This window comes from Adiantum capillus-veneris, chromosome 9 (genome assembly GCF_014529385.1).
Source record: "Adiantum capillus-veneris isolate H3 chromosome 9, ASM1452938v2, whole genome shotgun sequence".
Classification (NCBI taxonomy): domain Eukaryota; kingdom Viridiplantae; phylum Streptophyta; class Polypodiopsida; order Polypodiales; family Pteridaceae; genus Adiantum; species Adiantum capillus-veneris.
The window spans coordinates 137,596,672-137,618,394 of record NC_140939.1 but is presented as its reverse complement, the minus strand read 5'-3'; the positions used below and the strand labels follow the sequence as shown (position 1 = coordinate 137,618,394).

The 21,723-nt window shown below is 45.8% G+C and overlaps 1 protein-coding gene across 5 annotated transcripts in view; it reads left to right on the top strand.

Moving 5' to 3' along the window:
- LOC147451243 (phosphatidylinositol-3-phosphatase SAC1-like) overlaps nt 1-21,723 on the top strand; it is a 61,994-nt gene that overhangs the window by 7,198 nt on the left and 33,073 nt on the right. For 3 of the 5 annotated variants that reach the window (XM_086520207.1, XM_086520210.1, XM_086520209.1), the window contains exons 4-12: nt 7,706-7,928; nt 8,628-8,704; nt 8,808-8,995; nt 9,083-9,180; nt 9,422-9,555; nt 9,625-9,759; nt 13,010-13,415; nt 13,958-14,079; nt 14,155-14,268. In XM_086520207.1, the coding sequence (XP_086376333.1) occupies nt 7,706-7,928; nt 8,628-8,704; nt 8,808-8,995; nt 9,083-9,180; nt 9,422-9,555; nt 9,625-9,759; nt 13,010-13,415; nt 13,958-14,079; nt 14,155-14,268 (1,497 nt within the window). The remainder of the gene's footprint in view (nt 1-7,705; nt 7,929-8,627; nt 8,705-8,807; nt 8,996-9,082; nt 9,181-9,421; nt 9,556-9,624; nt 9,760-13,009; nt 13,416-13,957; nt 14,080-14,154; nt 14,269-21,723) is intronic. The other 2 variants (XM_086520208.1, XM_086520211.1) reach the window with 1 other exon arrangement.

The following is a 21,723-nucleotide window of genomic DNA, read 5'->3' as shown; positions in this document are numbered from 1 at the left end:
CTTGGGAGAAGGCTTATCTTGTGGACACGACACCCACCCCACCGTCCACATCAATCAAAGGTATGGCAAGATCAACGCATCTACCCTGCTTTTCAGCGATAGTTTTGGTCATGCATTTGGATCTCGGGATCAACTGCATGATATTTTATTTCATGTGGATGATAGATTGCTTGTTGGCACTTGTGCTGCAGTCACTAGTCGTGATCTGACTTGTCAAAGATGTACTTTACAGCCTAAGTCTTTGAGGCATTGTTTTTGGGTTTGTCCATATGCTCAGCAAGTGTAGAGGGCAGTTTGTTGTTTCTTGATAAGAGTGGGCATACATGATGGGTTCATGAAGTGGGGGTAGTTGCATGGCTTTTGCAATTTCCGAGCCCACACAACTTTTTTCAGGGCTTGCCGACTGATCCGTCTTCATGCTTACTTCGTTGAGATATAGATTGGGCACTCTACAGATGATTCTAGGTGCAGGTCACCAATTGGACTTCTACCAGCGGAATACAGTTTTGACTACGATCTGCACCATCACTGTCACAAGACGGGCACCACGTGCCAATAGAAAAGAACAGACTGAGCAGACTTTTAGCACTTCATTAACAACTGAATTGAAATAGAGAGAGACGACACGCGACACGGAGTGGCAAAATTCCAACCCAGAGAGTATTGGCCCCAAACCTTGGCGCCCGTTTCGGTATTTCTTTATATTGCATCAACAGAGTACAAGCCGGTACTCTAGACTTTACACCTTCTCCAAGAAGCATGCCAGAGAATGAGCCCTAACCTCATATTTAAAGGCCCTAGGCCCCAAAAGCAGTTTTACATGAAAAGCCTTCAAACTCAAAAGCTTCTGGTCCAAAAGCAATGCCAAAAAGCTGATAGCGTAAATCACGGAAATCCATACAGTCTGCCAACGGGAAGCCGCCTCCACGTGGCGGGACTGGACGTCGACTAAGTGCTTCCCAAAAACTCAATGGGGGGACCACGTACGGTTGAAAAACCCTCTCCGTGTGTAGGAGTAAAATCCCAAAGGGGAGGGGGGAGGACATTAGTGATCATAATGCCTTAAAGACAAGTATGAGCTGCAAAGCTAGATCGGAGTAGGTTGGGACTGGGAGAATATGGAAGGCAAGAAGGATGGTCGGACATAGGGAAAGCCCTGTAAAAATCATCCGAGGATGTCGAACGGACCCATCCAGGGAAAGTTCCGTAAAAATCATACAAGGATGTCGAGCGGACTCAAGGGGGGAACACTTTGAACGCCCAGATACTTTCCGTCGGTTTCCAACCAACCCCCCTAGGTTTAGAGGCTCGGCTTCTCATATTTGAATGCAAGGGGAGAAAGAATGTACCTCATGACACAACCGGTGGTAGCCAAGAGGGACACAATCCCTGGAGGACCGCTTGGGGGGAGAGGCTTTTGGCCGTAATTCCGCACCAACGGTATGAAACACTTACCCAGTGGAAGGGGGGACGGTGACAGCCTGAGACCAGAACCTAGACTGGTGGACTGTGAAACGACGGACGGGTGAGGTGAGGCGACGAGTTCCCCTGACCCACTTCATTTCACGATCCACCAGCGGATGGGTGTTTCATATAGCTGAGGTTGGTGGGTTGAAAGCGCTCCTTGTGTAACCTTTTCGCTGGTCCCCCCCTTGACTCAAGGAGAGAGTAAACTCCAAACTAAAGGGGTGGCGGTGATGTCTTGAGACGGACTAGTGGGTTGTGAAACGGGGGACGGGTGAGGTGAGGCGACGAGTTCCCCTGACCCACTCCATTTCACGATCCACCCTCCCTCGGGGCAGTGCCAATGTCACCCTCCACGGAACAGTCAACGCTTGTGGAAGGGTGGGTGCGCCGTGAAACGGGAGACGGGTGAGGTGAGGCGCCGAGTTCCCCTGACCCATCGCATTTCACGGAACACCCTCTACTTCGAGCCAAAATCATGGACCCTCGGGCTTGGTGATCCACCCGCAAGTGTACCAACTACGTGATGAGTTACAGTAGGGTGTGCATTTTAAAGTCTTGCTAACCACGGGACCGTTATGGACCACACCCAGATCAAGGACCCGCTTGTCCCTCGGCTTCGCCCACCGATTGAGAAGCAAAACGTTGTGCGGATTGTACCGATACCACATGTGAATCCATGAGTTTAGAGGATGGAGTTGATTCGTCAACACGTTGGCAGTTGTGACCATGAAATCTTACATGCAGGACAACCACAATCCGGAAAGTGGGGTGTCGATCCCCCTGGAACGACATACCTAACCCGGACCCATCCAAACTAAAGGTGAGCAACCTGTTCGTAAAGTATAGTCGTGCATTTTCTATGAATTCACAACCATATTATATAAACGATCCAAGAGCACTAGTTAAGGGTACCTGGGCTGACGTGGAAGAGGGCTGCTACTAGGTACCCTCGGGGAGGCGGGCGCTGGGAGCTTCCCCGAGTACTGCGAACGACAGCACCCCAGAAAATGGGGAGCGGGGCCCCGCTGGTCGCTGCTACGGTGAACCCGAACTCACAGAAACCGGGAAGGACGGGATGAACCAGTGCGTAGCGGGGCACCAAAACTCACTAGCTATGGCTGAGACTGGACGCCTCACAGTTAACTCGGAAGGGCAACCATCTGAGGAGCTGAAGGGCGGGGGCATAGACCAAGATGGACCGAGCTCAACAAGGGAAGTACGGTACATTGAGGTCATGAATGCCGATCAACTTCAAAACAACAGGCTAAGATCCTTGTCGATACCCGAGATTGACCCGGTCGCCGCCCCAAGCAGACCGGCTAGAGAGGAACGGGTAATGATGAGAGGCAGGCTTGGGAGGGGTGTTTCAGAAGGGACGGTTGGCAAGCTGTGCATTTGGGGCGCTAATGAACACACCGAAGTGTCATTCAGCAAGGCCTTGAAACGCGCACTAAGATCAACCTCCCTGTTTGCAAGTATTGAGCTTTTGGATCGATTCCTTAACAATCGGACGGGGAGCACCCGCTTTGATGTTTTCACTTCTAGTAAACAAGCAGCCCTAGATATCCTCCAGGTCATCCAAGCGGAGTGTAGGCTTAGGTGGTTTGCTAAGATCTCGCTTCCTTTCGCTAGGAGAGATAGGAACCGTTTGAGGCCGGCGATGGAAGTGTTGAAATCGCCGATCTTTGCCACGCTTAACATTAATGGACTCCGGTCGAAGAGGGGGGAGTTGGAGTACGTAATGTTACAGAAGACTTGGAATGTGGTGGGTCTCCAAGAGACTCGACTATTCCAGGGTGCATGGCCCCTTAGAATGGCGGGGTATTCGACATTCCAAGTGCCAGGGTCTGATAAGCCAGGGGCCAGGGGACTTGTGACCTTGGTCTCCCAGGAACTCAGAGCCTTTGAGTTGGGAATGTCGGACGTAAACTCCTCGTTTGTTCAACTCTTTCCTTTAAATATGAAGGATGGTTGGATTTATGGAAATGTTTATGTCCCGTAGAGGCAATTAGTGGATGAACGAGCAGAGGTTTTAAGCACGTTAGCTTCGAAGCTTCGTAGGTTGGGCAGAAAGGGCCTTCCTCTCCTGATCGGAGGGGATTGGAATCTTAGACGGCGCCCGATGAAGAGATGGCTGGGGAGTGAAGACCTTGATTTTAAGATTGTCCAAACGAGAGGCTCTGGACTCTCGTATCACTCTTCCCGTGGTAAAGGGTGATCAGACATTGACTTCTTTTTGGCCAATGATCTGGCCCTTCAGTTCCTCGGCCATGCCAGTGTCCAGAGATCGGTGGATGTGTCGGATCACTGGCCTGTTAAGGTGATGTTGGTTTGTGATGCGGTGTGTGCGGAGCCTCCCCCACCACCCCCCCCCTCCATTGATGCGACTAGAATTGAGCCAGCGGCTCAACTCTTTTTACACCACAACTTCTGGGATTCCCTACCAGAAGCAACGGATGAGGGGGAAATCACGCAGGCGGCGGTGAACCGTCAGTCGAAGAGCTTTGAGGAGGCAGCTGAAAGAGTCTCTCGAGATGTTGGTGCGTTCTCCGTAAGGCCCCCCAAGAGACCTAATAGAGGCTTTAGGCTAGACCCGAGAGCCCGGAGATCCATCAACCGAAGACGGGAAGCTTGGAAGTCTCTGCGGGATGCAGAGAGTGATTCCTCTAATGAAGATAGGGCGTGGAGGAAGTTTGTTGAGTGCCGAAAAGAGGCGCGAGCTGAAACGAAGAGAAGCGAGAGAGAGGCTCTCAAACGATTCATGCTCAAGAGCGTCGAATTGGCAAGACGCAAGGAGTGGTATGCTTGGTGGAAGCATATGAAAGCCGTTCTAGGGGGGAGCAGAAAAGGAGGGCCCGCTCAACCCCTAAGAGACCAAAATGGCGAGCTGCAGGCGGACGAAGAGAAGATCCGAGACATTTGGAAGGATCATGCTTCTCGCGTCTTCGCCGATCCCTCCGGGCACAGCAAGGACCCAGAACACTGGCATAACCATGCTGTGCGACTTTGGCCTAGAATAGAGGGCATCAATGACTATTAGGTGGACTGAAGTTCGAGAGGTATGTCGCAAGATCAAGCGACATAAAGCAGCTGGGATTGATGGCATTCCCCCTGAATTTTTCAAGATCCTTATGCAAGACAAGGGAACTAGATCGGATCGATTTAAACCAAATACAGACATGGGAAGAGCAGTCTTCAAACTGCTATGTACTTGGTTTGATTCAGGGAAGTTGCCGGAGGCATCATCTACCTCGGTAGTGGTGTATATCCCGAAGAAGGGTGATCTGTCTAATCCGGACAACTACAGAGGGATATCTCTTATTCCAATCTCTCTGAAGCTCTTGACCTCACTCGTGATCAATAGGATCTCAGTGAAACTTGAGGAAAGAAACTTCTTCTTGCGTGGTCAAGCCGGATTTCGGACTCAGGAAGAATGTGTGGCACAAGTGATTGCCTTGAAAGAGATTGTGCTCAAACGAAAGGTTGTTAAGAAACCGACGTTTGCGGCATATATTGACTTTGAAAAGGCGTACGATACAGTGCCACACGAGGCGCTCTTTTTAAAGATGGAAGCCATAGGGATTGGAGGTCGTTGCCTGAATTTCTTTCGAGCCTTGTACCAGTCTTCCAAGGTCAGAGTGCGGGTGGGAGCGAAGTTGAGTGAGGAGGTCCAAATCGCCCGTGGCGTGCGTCAAGGGTGTCCCGTGTCGCTACTCTCTTTAATATATTCATTAATGACATCTTGGATGAGAGTGCGACTGACCTTGGGGTGGCTATTCCAGGCCTACTCCTGAAGATCTAGGGCCTACTTTTTGCAGATGATTTAGTTTTATTTGCGGAGTCTAAGGAGGAGTTGCAGGCTAGTTTAGATAGATTGCATAGTTGGGCGGAGAAGTGGGGGATGAAGTTCGGCATAAAGAAATGCCAGGCGACCGTGTTCAACGGGGACCTTGAGGAACTTATTGCCTTCAAACCTCACATCGGACCTGAGGAGATTCAGGTAGCTTCGGAGTATAGGTACTTGGGCATCTTAATAGACAGCGAAGTCTCGATCGATACTATCCTTAAGGATAGGATTGAAAGTGCACGTAAGTCTTTGTATGCTCATAAACATCTTCTGTGCTCTAAGAAAATTCCGATGTGGTCAAGGTTGGCCTTTCTCAAGGCGTGCGTCTTCCCAGTGGCGACTTATGGAGCGGAGATTATGGGCTCACATGACATGAGGAAGTTGAACCCATTAGAGACTTGGATTGCAGATTTGGTTAACAATATACCAGAATGGAACCAATTCAAGAAGTGGACTTGGTGTAAAAGGACAAAGTTATGGGGGGAGAGGTATATCAACGGCGCTTCTGTTGAAACCGCAAGACAGGAGAGCTGGAAGCTTTGGGAACACTCACATCAATGTGTCTCCCTTGATCCTTATATCGAGAGGAAGTATGAGGACACGCGTGGATACCTCTTTAGGCAGAGCATTGGGAAGAACCCCGGTGGGATGGAGGAGAAAGTCTTGTTACTAGCAAGAGTGGATGGCTTAATGCTTAAGGATAAGATTGAACGGGCACAATCGAGGACTTTCCCGTTGTGCGGAATGGAAGAAGGTTCAAGGTCACTTACGCACCTGTTGGTACAGTGCCCTGAACTGGACAATCTCAGAAGCTCAATACGACCCTGTTTGGAACATGCTAGACGGCTGTTAAACAATCCTAGCGGTGAAGATACCGAAGTGTTACTCCTGGGAGGGGAGATTAGCGGAAAGCGATTGCCAGGTTGGGTTGTCCCCCGCGGGGCCCATAATGGTCGTCGTGGACTGCAGCTGAGGAGTGCCTATGCGGATAACGTTGCAGCATTCCTCTGCGGGGCCGTACCGCGATACTACAATGCTCTGGCCCATGAGGGTGTTTGAAGCTCGTAGGGCTTGTAGTTATTGCGTACGGTGCGGTCTCGCCTAACATGGTCCTGGGGCTTTCCGAGCGGGCCTTGGTGACCATGGTTGGCCGGATCGGGATGCCTCCTTTGAGCCGACGCCCACTTTGGGTATGGCAGTCCTACCGGACATCCGCTGGACGGGGGCCTTTTTCTACCAGGCGAAAATCTTGGAGTACCTGGGCAAGATTCAGTACGGTCTGTGAGTTACAAGGGTTTGTCCCTCTCTCTCAGCCTTGGTCCTTAAATGCATCACTGAATTCGTTTGGTGATTTCCCGACGTTACCCTCGGGTGGCGTGACTAACAAGGGAACATGGACTGACTAACATGGCATGAAAAGACTTTTTACTCCCCCGAGGGGGAAACTTGCTTCCATTCCCCGTTGACATGCCATGATACGGCATGGAGGCGCTTTTCCCCTTGTGGGCAAGTCCGCAAGGTAATTTGTCTTTGACTCGTTTGCGTGCACGCGAAGCAAAGGCAGTTCCTTGCTGGCTTGCCGGCTCTAGCCCAAAAAAGTAAAAAGTAAGAAGTAAAAGTGCAAATCGCGAAAATCCGTACAACATGCCACGTCATCAGCTAAGTGTGATTTTCGGAAATCTGCCACGTCATTAGCCAGCTTCGCAATTTCTTGTGTGCGTGTGTGAGTCCTGCTTTATTTTAATCCCTTTATGTCATTGGGGCCCCATCGGACGGGGTCCCCATAAGTTGGTAGGACTTCTTCTTCTTCTGCTACTTGTTCTTCTTAGGGTTTACGCCCCTCAGCCGGCATCTCTAAGTTGGCTCCATTCTTTAGGCTTTGACACGTCAACAGTTTGTTACAATCACTCTGTGGACCATGTGGAAGGCTTGTTGTGCTCACATTCTCGACTCACAATCTTCTCCTACATCCACCATTTTGACAACCATTTGGACTGAGCTGCTACATACTCTTCGTAGTCAGTAGGATACTTCAGTCTTCAGCATGCTCCTCTAGGGCAGTGGAGGAGTGTAGATACTCCTTTCTTCACTCATGGACAAGATCTTCAGTTCTTTTCAGCTGGGACCATGGCCACATCACATGGCCTTATGGACCTCCCTAGTGGTTAATTCTGCATTCATCATACATGCCACCTGATATCCACATAGCTCTCACATTGTTATCCGAACTTTGTACTATCTTTGGGTGATAGGCCATTGAGCATCTCCAGAGGTCTCTTTTGTACACAGGACACAGCTGCCTTTAGAGAGAGAGAGAGAGAGAGAGAGAGAGAGAGAGAGAGAGAGAGAGAGAGAGAGAGAGAGTCTAAAAGTTTAAATAACATGCTCCAGGTACAAAAAATTACTTTCTAGTGTTGATTTGACGAAGGATTTTTTCTTTAGCTGCACTTATCCGATGATGCAAAGCTTACAGAGAAATATGCTAGTGGATGAAGCTGAGAGGATGCCGTATGAGAATATGTTTGTTTGGAATTCCTTCCTTACGCGTGCTATTCGCCAAACTCTTAACAATTGTCGGTGGATAGTTGCTTTAATCCATGGATCATTTGAACAGGTTTGTCATGTTCTATTTGATTTGAGTTGTCTAAAGATTATTCATCACTGGCCATTTTTAGTTTTGGAGTAGACCATTTGTTATTTTAATTTTTAGTCTTAGCCCAATCGTTATGAAAAGAAGTTTAGTTTCATTTCATATCCTCTCTCTCTCTCTCTCTCTCTCTCTGGCACACAATTGAACCGTCATTGGAAGAATGGATCCATGAGAAGAAGTGTAACCAGTGAGTCGTTGACAGGCGATGAACCAGACAACACACCATTGATCTAGACTGAAACAGAAAGTATTGGCACTGAAAACTGTAGACAAGACACAATGGAGCGGAGTGATGCGGTGGTCCGTAAGGCAGGCGCCCCTTGCAGTCCTTTATTATGGGTCTTCGAATAGATACAACTACTGAGAAGTCGCTTTGCAATCTGTAACCATGCACTGATCTGCAGAGAGATCCCCAGTGTTTCTTTATGAGGTGGGAGAGGGAGGGAGGGACCCGTTCAATGTTTTTTTTTGGGGGGGGGGGGGAAGGAGAAAGAGGGAGAGAAGGGACATTGAAGCTTTTTGGCTCCCGCTTCTCGTTGATTTTGGTTTTTGGATTGGCTGGAAATTGTTTCAGTCTTTTGATTCCAATTGTCTTGCCCATTTTTAATATTATTAAGGTGCTTTGATGTGCTTATTGCTCTCATATTTCCTCTCCCTATGTAGGTGAAGATGTCAATTTTTGGGCGTGTATTTGCAATAACATTGATTGCTAGAAGGTCTCGCCATTTTGCAGGGACAAGGTGAACAATTGAGTATTTGGAAGAAACTTGATAGACAGATTTCTGTGCCATTCACTTAGATTATTTGTTGTTAACTTGCTATAGCTCCTTTTGCGTCAATCAGGTATTTAAAAAGAGGAGTCAATGATAAGGGAAGAGTCGCAAATGATGTAGAGACAGAACAAATCATTACAAAGGAAGAGTCACCCGTCTCAAAGTGGGAAGTTGCATCTGTCGTTCAAATGCGAGGATCAATTCCACTTTTCTGGTCACAGGAAGCTTCCCGACTCAGCCCCAAACCTGATATTATACGTGGGTTTCTGGAGGTCTACTTTTGCTTTCTTTAATTAAAATTAACATGAAAGCCAGATGTTAAGGTTTGAAATTTTGACGTCTCAGTCCAAAGATATGACCCAACCTATCAATCAACAAGATCACATTTTGAAGACTTGGAAAAGCGATATGGAAATCCCATCATTGTCCTGAACCTCATCAAGGTAACAATATAGGTGTGTTGCCTCTATGTGAGGTTGATGTATGTGCACAGCCTTTTGAGTTTGTTTCCCACAGGCGGGTGGAGTGTGTGTTTGTACAGGCGCGTTTCGTGTGTACTCAATATCGCACACATATGTTCACACAAAACATCTTGTTTGGATCACAAATCCTTAACAACTGATTTCTATGTCCTTCGCATTCACCTTTTTGAAGTTTCACTTTTTGTCCTTTGGTTTTCAATAGAAAGTTGAAAAGCGTCCCCGTGAGATGATGCTGCGTCGAGAGTTTGAAATTGCTGTGGATTATTTGAACAAAATCCTGCCTGAAGCAAGCCGTTTGCAATTTATTCATTGGGATTTTCATAAGTTTGCAAAGAGGTATGAAAAATGTTGTTTGCTTTGAACCTTATATTTGTGACAGAGCGTTTGCTAAAACTGTGTCTGCAGTAAGTCTGCAAATGTGCTAGCAGTACTTGGAGGAGTTGCAAGCCAAGCACTTGATCGTACTGGATTTTATTGTAGCGGCAAACCATATGTGGTGAAGTCCCATTTGCACCAAAGAAATGCTGTATCGTCAACTAGGTATTTGTGCTCTATTCATGGTTTTATTGTTTGTTTAGCTGAGGAATTTATGGAATATCAACATCACAATTCAAATATTTTTTAACGGTTTTCCAAGAAAAACAGATGCTTTTCCGCGAGGAATCTGTGTTTGCATTTCATCTGTGCCTAAGAACTGCATCCAGGGACGCCTGGGAAGTCTTGTGCAGCATTGGGTTTCAGCTCGCTAAGTTTTATGGAGTTTTTAAATAGGTTCACACATTGTTTAAAAAAGTGACTGGCCGCCCACTTGAAATAAACCAAGGCTCTAGAAAAATAGCCAGCGTTCGTTCCATCCGACTGAATAGTGATCTCTCTCTCCCTTGTGTAGCCAATTCTGCGGCCAGTCCCTCCCCTCTAGCACTCCCTCAACAACTATTTTCACCGGCTTCACTCCTCTATTCTTGCTGGTCCGCAATGCCAATAAAAGCAGCCCACTCTCTCTCTCAGCCTCCTGGTTTGACGAGCACTAGCAGCAAGGAGCACCCCCACCAGGAATGTGCAAGTGATTGTGCGAAGCAAGTATGCGGAGTTCTCTTTTTTGCACTTGGGGCGATAGGTACCGATTGTGAATTTGCTATACCAACTGTTGTTTCGTGTTTATGTTTTTACAGGTAGTCCGCCACGACGGAGGAGCAAGGAGGCCTCGGCCTATGCTCAGGGATTCTGTTCTTGGAATCGGGAACAGTCTGTAGGGCTTCACGCTCTAGGTATTGACAGAAACGAAATTGAGAGCTCGTCTCTCGGGAATTTCCCACACGGGAAGGAATCTACCATCGAATTCAATGAATTAGAACGGAGGGGTCACTCTAGCTTTTGTGCTTGTAAAAAGATTCTTCCTAATAAAGATTCTCTTGGGGGGGGGGGGACCAGCCCATCTTCTATTCCCGAATACTATGTCGATCTTCTCCCTCTTAACTCTTTTGAGTTGAAAGTCTATTCATTTTTAGCTTGTTGATCATTCGTGTGCGCTTCCGTTTGTGACACCCTCAAGAATAGGTCGAGCTTTGAAATCCCTTAGTTGTAGGTTGAGCCGTGAAAGCCCACCACCTCTAGTCCCCTTCAGATGCCTCCTGAGAATTAGGACCCGGGAACCATGGTCGAGCAGCTGCTGCTGCTAAATTCGAATTTTCTGAAAGGTGCACTGACCAAGGCTGGCTCGTACCAAATGCAAGCAAGCAGACTGTCCTCCTGCACCTTGTCTTGTGGTTGTACAAGCTGTGGCTGTGATCAATACCTCTATCTCTGTAAAAGCTCCTATCTAGGTTGGAGCCTGAAGCTCAAAAGGTTAACTCCAATTTTCCTGGAGCACTACCTCGATGTCTTGCCTCATAGCTAACCCTCCCCGAAGTGTGCTCAATTTGTACACATCAACATCCTCAAGCATGTTGCAAAAGCGAACCCTCTCCATAACTCTTGTGCAGGTCGAGTTGCCATGGGACCCCAAGTTACATATGGTCGACCGCATACCATATGGCCTTGCTAGTTGCGCAGGAAATCAATGGCTGGTAAAGTCTATTCTCCATGTGTTACAGACTTGGGCACCCCGAGTCAGAAATCGGGCACGACACACGAGAGAATCACTTAAAAACACTTCACAACCTTAATCACAATTTACTTGAGTCGACATGGCCCGGCGTAGTTTCGTGCCCAGAGATATTGGCCCCAAAGATTGGCACCCCTTTCGGTACTTATTTTATATTAATGCTTGAGCAAAGTTACAAGGCTAGAGGGTCCTCTCTACTCTATTGCTCGTCAGCAAGAGTGAGCAGAGAGTGGCCCTGGGTTCGTATCTAAAGGCCCTAAGGGCTCTACAAAAGTAGTACATGAAAATCTTTAAACTCAAAAGCTTCGGGGTCCAAAAGCTAGCGCTAATTCTTGCTAGCACAAATCACGGAGTTCCGTACGGCTGCCACGTCACCAGCTAGCATGAAACGTGGAGTTAGCACGATTCCGCGATCTTCCTCTCCCTTTAATTCTTTAGTGTCCCTAGGGCCCCATCGGACGGGACCCTATAAGTTGGAACAACTTGTAATTTTAGATCTCATCAATTGGACATGCCATGTCATCATTTTGTGACACCATGCAAGAAGGTTACCGTTGAAACAGGCCAGATTGCAGCCTCTCCTGGTGGCTGGCTCTCAACAAGCTCGTGGAAAATTTGTCCTTCCCTCCCCGTCTAGACTCTAAAGTGATTCGTGTCAAAATTCAACGAATCTTGGGGTGCCACGGGCTTCTTGCTTGGGGAACACGAGCTTGAATCTTGGCCGAAATAAGCGCTTTCCAAGGCTCATCATCCTGGAGGAGACCGGAGACAATGAGAATACCTAGCAAAGCTGGATCTATGAGCTCAAGACCACCCTGCAAAGTGGGTAAGTGATGACCGCCCAGGCCAGCTTGGCTCGTGCAGGCTTCCCTTATCTGCTATAGTTCCTGATAAGCTACTGAATCTGGTCTATGCTGGAATCTGCCAAGGAAAGTTGACACTGTAAACTCTTCCTCTCAATGCTCAGGAGGGTGGCAATGTGCTGCTCTGGAGTCGTGACCCCTGCAGCTTGGCTTCATGGCCATTCAAATAGAATGCAGAAGCTATAATTAGTGGTTTTTCACTCCCAACACCTAAAAATACTCTTAACAAGTTGATCTAGTTACTTTGTTTTCAGCATCTATAATCTCTCCCCTGTTTGGTTCAGAAGCAACGCACTGTTATGTGCACAAAATGAAAGAATTTTCAGCTTGCATCCATGTTTTTTATGCATTGATAGAAGCTTGATTACTGTCTCTTAGTTGTGTCAATGATTAGTACAATGATCAGTGATTCACTTACGTAAATATGTGCTGAAATTTGCAGCTTCTATTCTTTTGCTATGACTTCCTTTCTTCTGTTAATTGTGTTGCTCTAATGATACACAATAATACTCTTTTAGTCTTTCTTCCTGTCTTGTTTTTCTGTTAGTGGAAAAAGAGAGACAGTGGTTGCTTGAGGGGGAGAGCTTACTTTTGACTGGCTCTCATATAGGTAGTCCACACGCTAACATAGTTGTCCAACAAGTGTAACATACTTGCATATGTGTATTCTGGTCTCTATAATTTATGCATGCAAGCTCTACTGCTACTCTCAAGTCATTTTTTCTTATGTTTGCATAAAAAATTCCTGCATACATGTGTCTTTGTGTCACAAATTTCTCTCTCCATTACTTGTCTAAGCTACCTGCCCTTAATTTTTGTGAAGGGATAATGTGGTTACAAAAGTGTCTCCTGTAAAAGATGTGAAAAGGTCTTTAACAGAGTCTATGGAGGTCTCAAAGGTGTTACATTCTTGTAGCATGAAGAGCGGTGAAGTTGAACGAGTATCTGAAGATGGCCCCCAAAACAAGGACAAAGAGGTGAACTCAAAAGAAGCAAGGTATCAGAGTGGGGTACTGAGAACTAACTGCATCGATTGTCTTGATCGGACAAATGTCGCTCAGTATGCGTATGGTCTAGCGGCCTTGGGTCTCCAGCTTTTTGCGTTGGGCTTATCAGATGTTGTCAAAGTAGAACCTGAAAGCAGTATTGCTGGTGCACTGATGGATATGTATCAAAATATGGGAGATGCATTAGCTCTGCAGTATGGTGGTTCTGCAGCTCATAATACTGTAAGGTCCAACTACCACCCTGTTTGTGTGCGCGCGCATGCACACACACAATACACCCCTTTGTATAGGTGTGCCCGATATTTATACACATACGCACCCATCTACATACTTGTATATGTGTTTTTTGTGTTAACTATTTAGAAGGGTATATACGTTAGTGTGTGGGTATGCATGTACCTAAGTTTAAGTATATGCTTGTCATCCGATAATTAAAGACTTTTGTGTGGCGGAGGGGTTGATCAGTGCCAATGGGTTTTCAAGGTTTCAATAAAGCATTTTACACCTTAAAATTGGTCAAGAATATGTCTGATGAGAAATTGCCAGTGTAGGAGAGTTGGCCCCTTCTCCTAGTTTACGGTGGTCCAGGTTAGGTAAAAAGAGTTTATCCTGACTGCACTTCACTCACTTTAGCATGGTGCAAGTTTAAGACATTGGATAGGTAGGCTGCCTCAAGGAATCAGTGGTATTTAACTGGTGAGCCAGCGGTTTTTATTGGGTTTTCTAGATTATCTATTATAGCTCTTTAAAATTATGGCTTGCAGGTTTTTCCAGAGAGGCACGGCAAGTGGAGGGCAGCCACTCAATCTCAGGAGTTTTTAAAATCAATCAAACGCTATTATAGCAACACTTACACTGATGGCGAAAAGCAAGATGCCATGAACTTGTGAGTTTCTTTAGTACTATTCGCTGTTTTTCAAAGATTGCTGTATGTTTGACTTTCTTTCTCACCATTTGACAGGTTTTTAGGCTACTTTCAGCCTCAAGAATCAAAGCCCGCACTGTGGGAGTTAGATTCTGATTACTACCTCCATGTTGGAAGCAACGGGGATGATTCACACGCATCTGATGCTTGGTAAGTTGTAACAAATTGAGGTGTCACCCTTTCTCCCCACCCCATATACCCATGAAAGGAAAAAACAAAAACGAAACATTATGGGCGCCACGCCCGCGTGAGTGCACGCGCGCGCACTCACACACACGGTCCTTTTGGTCGAATTGTTTTCAACAACGTACAGGACATAGACTCTTAATATGGGTGGAGCAATGCAAGAAGGCTGGAAACAATCATAGAAATTTTCAAACTCTACTGAATTGAAATGTCCGTCAAATGGAGACAATCACAGGGAGACTGAAGGAGCAGACTACAAAAGGTATGGGTAGGGCACTGGGAGGACTGGTGCCATGATGAGAAAGCTGCTGAAGATGGTTGCACAATGCGTGAATCAAATAGCCCAACGCACCCAGAATTGCACCACAATATAGTCATGCTTGGGTTGTGCCAGGCTTAATCTGCCAAAAGTTGCTGAAGATGGTTGCATGTGTGATGAATAGCCCAAAGCACCCATCACCACACCCTAGTTAGAAGATAGTGATACTCTAGTAGCGCTGGGCTCAATTTCATGAAATAAATGCTGAAAATGAGACGCCACAACATGTGAGGTACAGCCTCATCGTGCTGGCTTAGTGTGACACAAATTGTTTCGTGGTCTTGAAACGTTTTGTTTCAGGGTCACAGAAAAGCGAAAGAAGTGTTGTAGGTTTCATATGTATATGTGTCCATTGTGAGAGGAGACCGGGTATAGAGGGAGGGAGGTGGAGGGAAAGGAGGGAGTCAGTACATTGAACTTGAACTTTCACAAAGAATAGAAAGTAAAAATCGATGGAGCATGCCAAAGAATTCAGCTCGGTTTTTAAACTTTAGCTAAAAGCGTAATAGAATACAAAGTCAAAATGTTAAAGAGTTTTAACTATTTGCGACTATAGTTGAAACTTGAATTGATGAAGATTAACTTATGAAAAATGCCTTCGTATATTCTATTTTGCACACATGAATTAGTTTGGATTCACTAAGGCTTTAAGCAGAAAATTGCCCATGTATGGCACCATTTGTAAAATTTCACGAGTTACGAAACAAAAAGAGAGAAAAACTAATTTAAGAGAAAAACTAATTTAAACTTAGACGGTAGGTCAAACAAAGTATACGTCAACAAGTTTATGATTGAACTTTAGCTAAAAGCGTAATAGAATACAAAGCCGAAATGTTAAAGAGTTTTAACTATTTGCGACTATAGTTGAAACTTGAATTGATGAAGATTAACTTATGAAAAATTCCTTCGTATATTCTATTTTGCACACATGAATTAGTTTGGATTCACTAAGGCTTTAAGGAGAAAATTGCCCATGTATGGCACCATTTGTAAACTTTCATGAGTTACGAAACAAAAAGGTAGTAGGTAAGCTTTAAGTAGCCGGACATAGTATAGAGTGCGCAAATACAAGCACATAGATAAAGGTGGATTCCTGTGGCAGTAGATGAATAATTTTGGAAGTCTTGTTAATGATTGTCCGTGCACGGTGACTATACGACAAGGGGCGCCTACCCTAGGGGCTAGTGCATTTGTGTAGGAAACTCTGCCGCGTTATCTTGTCTCCAGTGTTTGGTTCTCTTTCAAGAGCAAGGGTTTATTGTATCAAGTCAGTTCGCGGTGGTGCTGTCTGTCCTACCTCCTTGTTAGGTCACTTGCCGGTTACAACAGGCATGGGAGCACCTCCACCTTGGCCTCACCTAGAGACAACCTTCTTGCATGGAGTGGAGAGTCTGTCAGTGCTACATTTTAAGTCCTTGATTCATATGGAACAAGGCTATATGCAGGGCAGTCGATTACAGCAGGCATGGGAGCACCTCGAGCTTGGCCTCACCTTGCATGGAGTAGTGAGTCGGTCAATTGCTGCAATGGAACTCCTTGATTCATACGGAGTGCAGCTATATACTTGGCAGTCGATTGCATGTAGCTTAGGGTCCCATGGTTGTTGGTTGCACCCGGAGCTTTGGGGAGTGGCTTCAATTTTGTGTCCTATAGGAGGTTGTGTAGTTGATCGGGTCAATCCTTATGAGGGGTGTATTTGTCATGCACATTTCTTTTGAGCTTCAAGCTCTTGAGTGGATGAGAGCTTTAAGGAATATCAAGGTTTTGATTGTTGTCAAGATATGTACAAATGCTTCGTTTTTTAGGTCCTAGAGAAGGGAAGGCTTTTTTACGTTCAATGAGAGTCTCCTCTAGTTAGGAAATGCATTTTCCTAACCTCTTGAAGTAGCTCCCTGGAGTGGATCTTAGATTTAGCTCTTAATGAGACTCTTAGAGAGGGTATGAGGCTATAGGCCTTTGGGGCAAGGCCAATAGCCTGATTATAGTGGGTCTTTGAAGAATGGCTCCCTTCGATCGCATGGATACCTTTTGTCCCAATACATTGTACGGCTTGACCATCAGACATTGATGGCTTGATGGGAGGCCATCCTCAAGCAAAGCAAGAGGGCCTATGGAACTCCCCTCATGCAAGAAAAGTCTTTGCTGCTCGCTCAACAATCTTTGCGCGATAGTATCTATTCTTCCAAATATCACTCAATACTTTGGCAGCAAAGGCTTGGCCAAACCTATCAACACTTGGTTACAAATCTGAGCTAAGGAGTCTGGCCATTCAGCTGCAGCAGGGGCACCGTTGCCAGTGCATCGGAATTGAAGATTTCAGCCATTCAACAACTTCCATCACGAAGGCTTCGTTCTATCTACTCTCGTGCAGGCATTCTTTTGTCCGACGTGCTTGCAAAGATTGTGGCTTCTTGTTTGGAAGACAATTGCAAGCAGATGGAGGAGAATGTGGGCACTTGAGAGAGTAGATAGAAGGAACAAGCGGGGTGGAAAATTAACATAGACATTCACTTGTTTGCAATGCTGAATTATTTACTTGCTTCGATATGGAAGTGTGGCATTGTATTGTCCATGATACTATGAACTGTCTCCCGTGAATAAAGAGAAGTTTTGAGGGAGGAGCTGGCCGTTCTAGCCGTTCCGGCTTGTTGTGTGCCTTGTTTCATTTCAGCTTTGTCTTTGAAGTATACAAGTGTTTGTCCTCTTAGTATCCGACCCAATAACATTGATATCAGTCTATCAGACATAGTAACAGGGGATGGAGGGGACGACCCCTAGAGACGGGGGACGGGTGGGGACGTGTTGGGACGGATGGCAGCTGGGTTTGCTAGCTGGGGTCGCAGCTTGAACATCCTGGGCACGGCAGGGGACGGCTGGTCAACGATCAAGATTTTTCAAAATTTAGAAAACTCACCGTTTCTAATGGTCAATTTCTCTCCAACAGCCATATTTTTGAACTTTGAAGCTTTCAAGCCTCAAGGGGTTGCACCCCCATGGCTACAAAAGCCACCCTTGTGGCATGTACTTTTCATTTTGTATCCATCTCGATTGTCGTGTCATCAATGTTTTGTTAGCACATTTGTGTCTATATGACTCATCTTCTTAGGTCTATTTAGTGTAAATTTGTGATCAAAGTGATGCTCTATGTGTGTAGATCAAAAAATCTTCAAGGACGGGAATAAATCCGTGAACTTTGATGCTTTCTATGATGAGTATGATGCAAGCAAAGGGTTGGCATTTGTTGCTCAGTTTGATATTGCTTTTGCCGATGAAGTCTTCACCAAAATATCCATGCTTCATCATGTAAGTATGCTTTTGAAAGGTACAATTGCACATGGGTGGATATCCGTAAAGCTATCACCTCAACCAATCAGGACTTGGAAAGTCTTTAAAGAACGCTTCTTTGCTCAATTCCTACCACCAAATGCAATGCAAACCATCACTCAAAAATGGGACAAAATTCAGCAATTAGAGGGTGAGAAGGCTCTTCAATATGTAGAGAAGTTTTGGGAAGCTTTGCTACAAGCCTCCCCGTCGTCTATGTTTGAGGCGGAGAAGAAGAGAATGTTCATTGGAGGCTTTCTTCTTGCGTACCAAAAGGGGAAGGAGTTGCATCCTAAGGATACTTTACCTCAGCTTATTGCTTTGGCTCTTGCGACAGAGGCATTGAAATAAAAAAATTTGCAATCGGGCAAGGATGTGACTCCTACGAAAACAAAGAGAGGGCTAGTCATAACATGCAAAATTCTGGATTTCGGCTCTTCCCATAAAAGCATTGAAATCGAAAATTTTGCAATCGGGCAAGGATGTGACTCCTACGGAAGACAAAGAGAGGGCTAGTTTGCAAAATTTTGGAAAGCCATCTAAAAGGGAGTAAACCTCAAACAAATGAAGTTTGAAAGTTGAGAAGAAGCCTTTCAAGAAGCGTCCATTCAAACCTGCAACTAATGGGTTTACTTTGGAGTTTGAAAAGGAGTATATGCGCCAAGGCAAGTAAGTGCTTTACTTATGGAAGTAAAGAGCACATGGGCAAAGATTGCCCCAAAAAGAAGAATGATGAGATTAAGAATGCAAACCCTAAAGTGCACACGGTTCTGGATATACAAGGGGATGCACCACATGAAGACAAAGCAAGAGTTGTATGTAAAGCTTGGGAACAATTTAAGGATCAGCCCGCTCTCTTTATGTTTGATGTTTGTGCAACTGAAAATTTCATATCTACGCAAATGGTGGATGCTTTGGGTATTGATGTTCTTGTTGGAAAGAGGCCCAAGCTACATGGATCCTTGAAAAGCCACGCATGCATATTCAAGGCTATTTGGATCATGAGAAGTTTCTTGTTGCTCCTTTTGATGATTCTGATGCCATTGCTTGGTAAACCATGGTGCACACGTATTGATCCACAGCACACGTGAGAAAAACTGAAAGAAATGAACAAAATCGAGAGAGAGACGACACCGCATGGCGTAGTCTCACCCCTAGAGAGATTGGTCCCAAAGACTGGTGCCCCTTTCCGCATTTCTTTATTATTAATGCTTCACAAAGTACAATGTCCGAGGGTCCTCGTCTCAGCAGTGCTCCCAAATGTATGTGCATGAGACTGAGGCCCTGTCACTTCATTTATAGGCCTTAGGGACCTTCAAAAGTAGTGTACGTGAAAAGCTTCATGTCTAAAAGCATCTGGGTCCTAAAAGCTAGCTCTACTGCTGTCAGCACAAATCGCATAAATCCATACAAGAGCCATGTCAGCAGCTAGCGCGATTTGCAGAATGTTCGTACAGTGCTGCCACATTGGCATCTCCATACGATCTGGGGTTTCTTGCTTCCTTTTAATCTTCTAGTGTCCCTTTAGGCCCTGTCGGACAGGAGCCCATAAGTTGGAACAACTTTAAAATCTTTGGTCTTTATTCTCAAGTCTCTCGGCTAGGCTCTGCAAGTTGATAGCACTTCTCTGGATCTTTCCGTAGCCCTGACCCCTCTCTGTCCGGAGCTTGTTCTTTAGGTCACGTCACGTCATCACTTTTGTGACATACCCTCCTCTTGAAAGAAATGTAATCGGCCTCGATCACGCTTACAAAACCAACGTAAGCGAGCAACCAGTTCAGTAGACACCGACTCTAAGGACTGACGCACTAGACAACACATATCCAGTACTTGCATGAAGGCGACAATTACTAAACATTCACATCACTATCCCTGTCGAGATCTTTAATGGGAATCATGATCATCGTAACGTATTTAGCAATCACATCCAGATCTCAATGACGAGAATCTCCTTTGTCTCTTCCACTTCAAGTTGCTCCTCAGTAGCGGCCATTTCTATTGCATTTCACAACTTATCAGTGATGTGTAAAAAGTATGATACAGATGTTGATTTCATAGCTATATGGGCTGATTTGATGGATGGTCATGCACATTCTTCTTATGTCATTAAAGATGGGTATTTAATGAAGGACAATCGTTTATGTATTACAACGGATTTGAGGAATAAAGTTATGGATGAGTGCCATGCTCCTCCTTTTGCTAGTCGTAGAGGAATAATGCCTTCAACACATATGATAAAGTGGATTTTTTTTTTGGCCAAGTATGCGGCAAGATATTGAAGCATATGTACGTGAATGTATTACTTGCCAAAAAGGTCAAGCTTGATAGGCATAAAAAGCCCGGCTTTACCTTTTGTAGCAAGCTTCTGTGTCGCTTTCACAGGACACACAGTTTGTACAGTTGGTCTGGTCTCGTTCACACTGGATGGACTCTCTGGGCAGGGCAGTGACATGTGGCAGGGATACGGACGGTGGTCTAGTGGACATCGTGGCCAGGTCACCACCAGTTTGGGATAGACTTAGATGGTTGACATTTATGAGCCGTTGGTGGCTCTTTATGATTGTACATGTGAGTAGTAGCTGTTGGGTCGGGATTATCTTCTTCTTCATATATGGTCCAGCGTTGTCGTCTTGAGAGCGAGTCTATACGCAGCACGTCTGCACTATCCCTGCACATCTGAGCCTCGACACCCCATTGCACCTGTGAGTTCTGGGCTTGAGCTGAGTGTGTTGCCACGCCAGAGTCTGTATTGGTTCTTTGAGATAGTCGAGTCCTTATGTTCTGGTCTGCTGTTGTGTCTCTGTGTTGATCAGATGTTATCTATTGTTTCCTTTGTTTTTATTCTGTTTTGAGTGAGATGTCACGCACATTGCAGTGAGGAGCACCCACTGTAGAGAGCACGACACACTATCCGCGCTACAGGTGCTCTCATTTTTGGCACGCCCGGTGGGACCTCAACTGAAGTCTCACTCTTTGTTGAGGTACAAATCGAGGAGCTGGCTGGTTTTTACCTAGCTTTGCCTACTTTGCCTACTTTGCCTTGCACTGTGCAGCCTGCTGGTCTGGTCCTCTCTCGCCCTGGTCCAACCAGCTGTCATCCTGGTCTAGGCCTTCCTCGTCCTTGGTCTAGTCCTTCCTCGTCCCTGGTCCAGCCAGGTGGTCTAGTCACTTGCCCTGGTCTAGTAGAGTCTAGACCTGTGTTTAGCCACTTAAAGGTCTTCTTGCCCAAAGCTTGGATGGGTTTGTGGTCACTGCATGACACATACAAGGCGGTCATTAAAGCGTCAAAGCGTACTATTGAGTCCTCTGAAGTACTTCAATAGAAGACGTCAACCTTTGGTACCTAGTAAAAGGCCACCAACCTCATCACCCATACCTCCATCCGGTTCTACATCTTCTAGGTCACCTTCCCCAGTAAAGCTCTGTCCCATTTTGTTACAAGTTATTGAGCAACGGGCTCCTGAGCAAGCGGCCATGGAGGCGTTGACCAATGTTTTGACCAAGGTAAGCATCAAGTTTCCTATCTTCAAGGGACTGTCCTCAGAAGATGGAGACGACCATGCAAGGAGGTTTGTATCTCTTTGTAGAGGTCGTGGTCTTAATAGAGAAGATGCTTATTTGGTACTCTTTCCATCTACCTTGGACGGCTTAGCAGACAAGTGGTACAGTCAGTTTGCAGAGAACCATTTTGCAACTTGGGCAGCTTTAAGACAACAGTTCTGTGCAGCATTCATACCATGTGACTACCAGGAAAAGGTTTTGGATGAGTTGGCCAA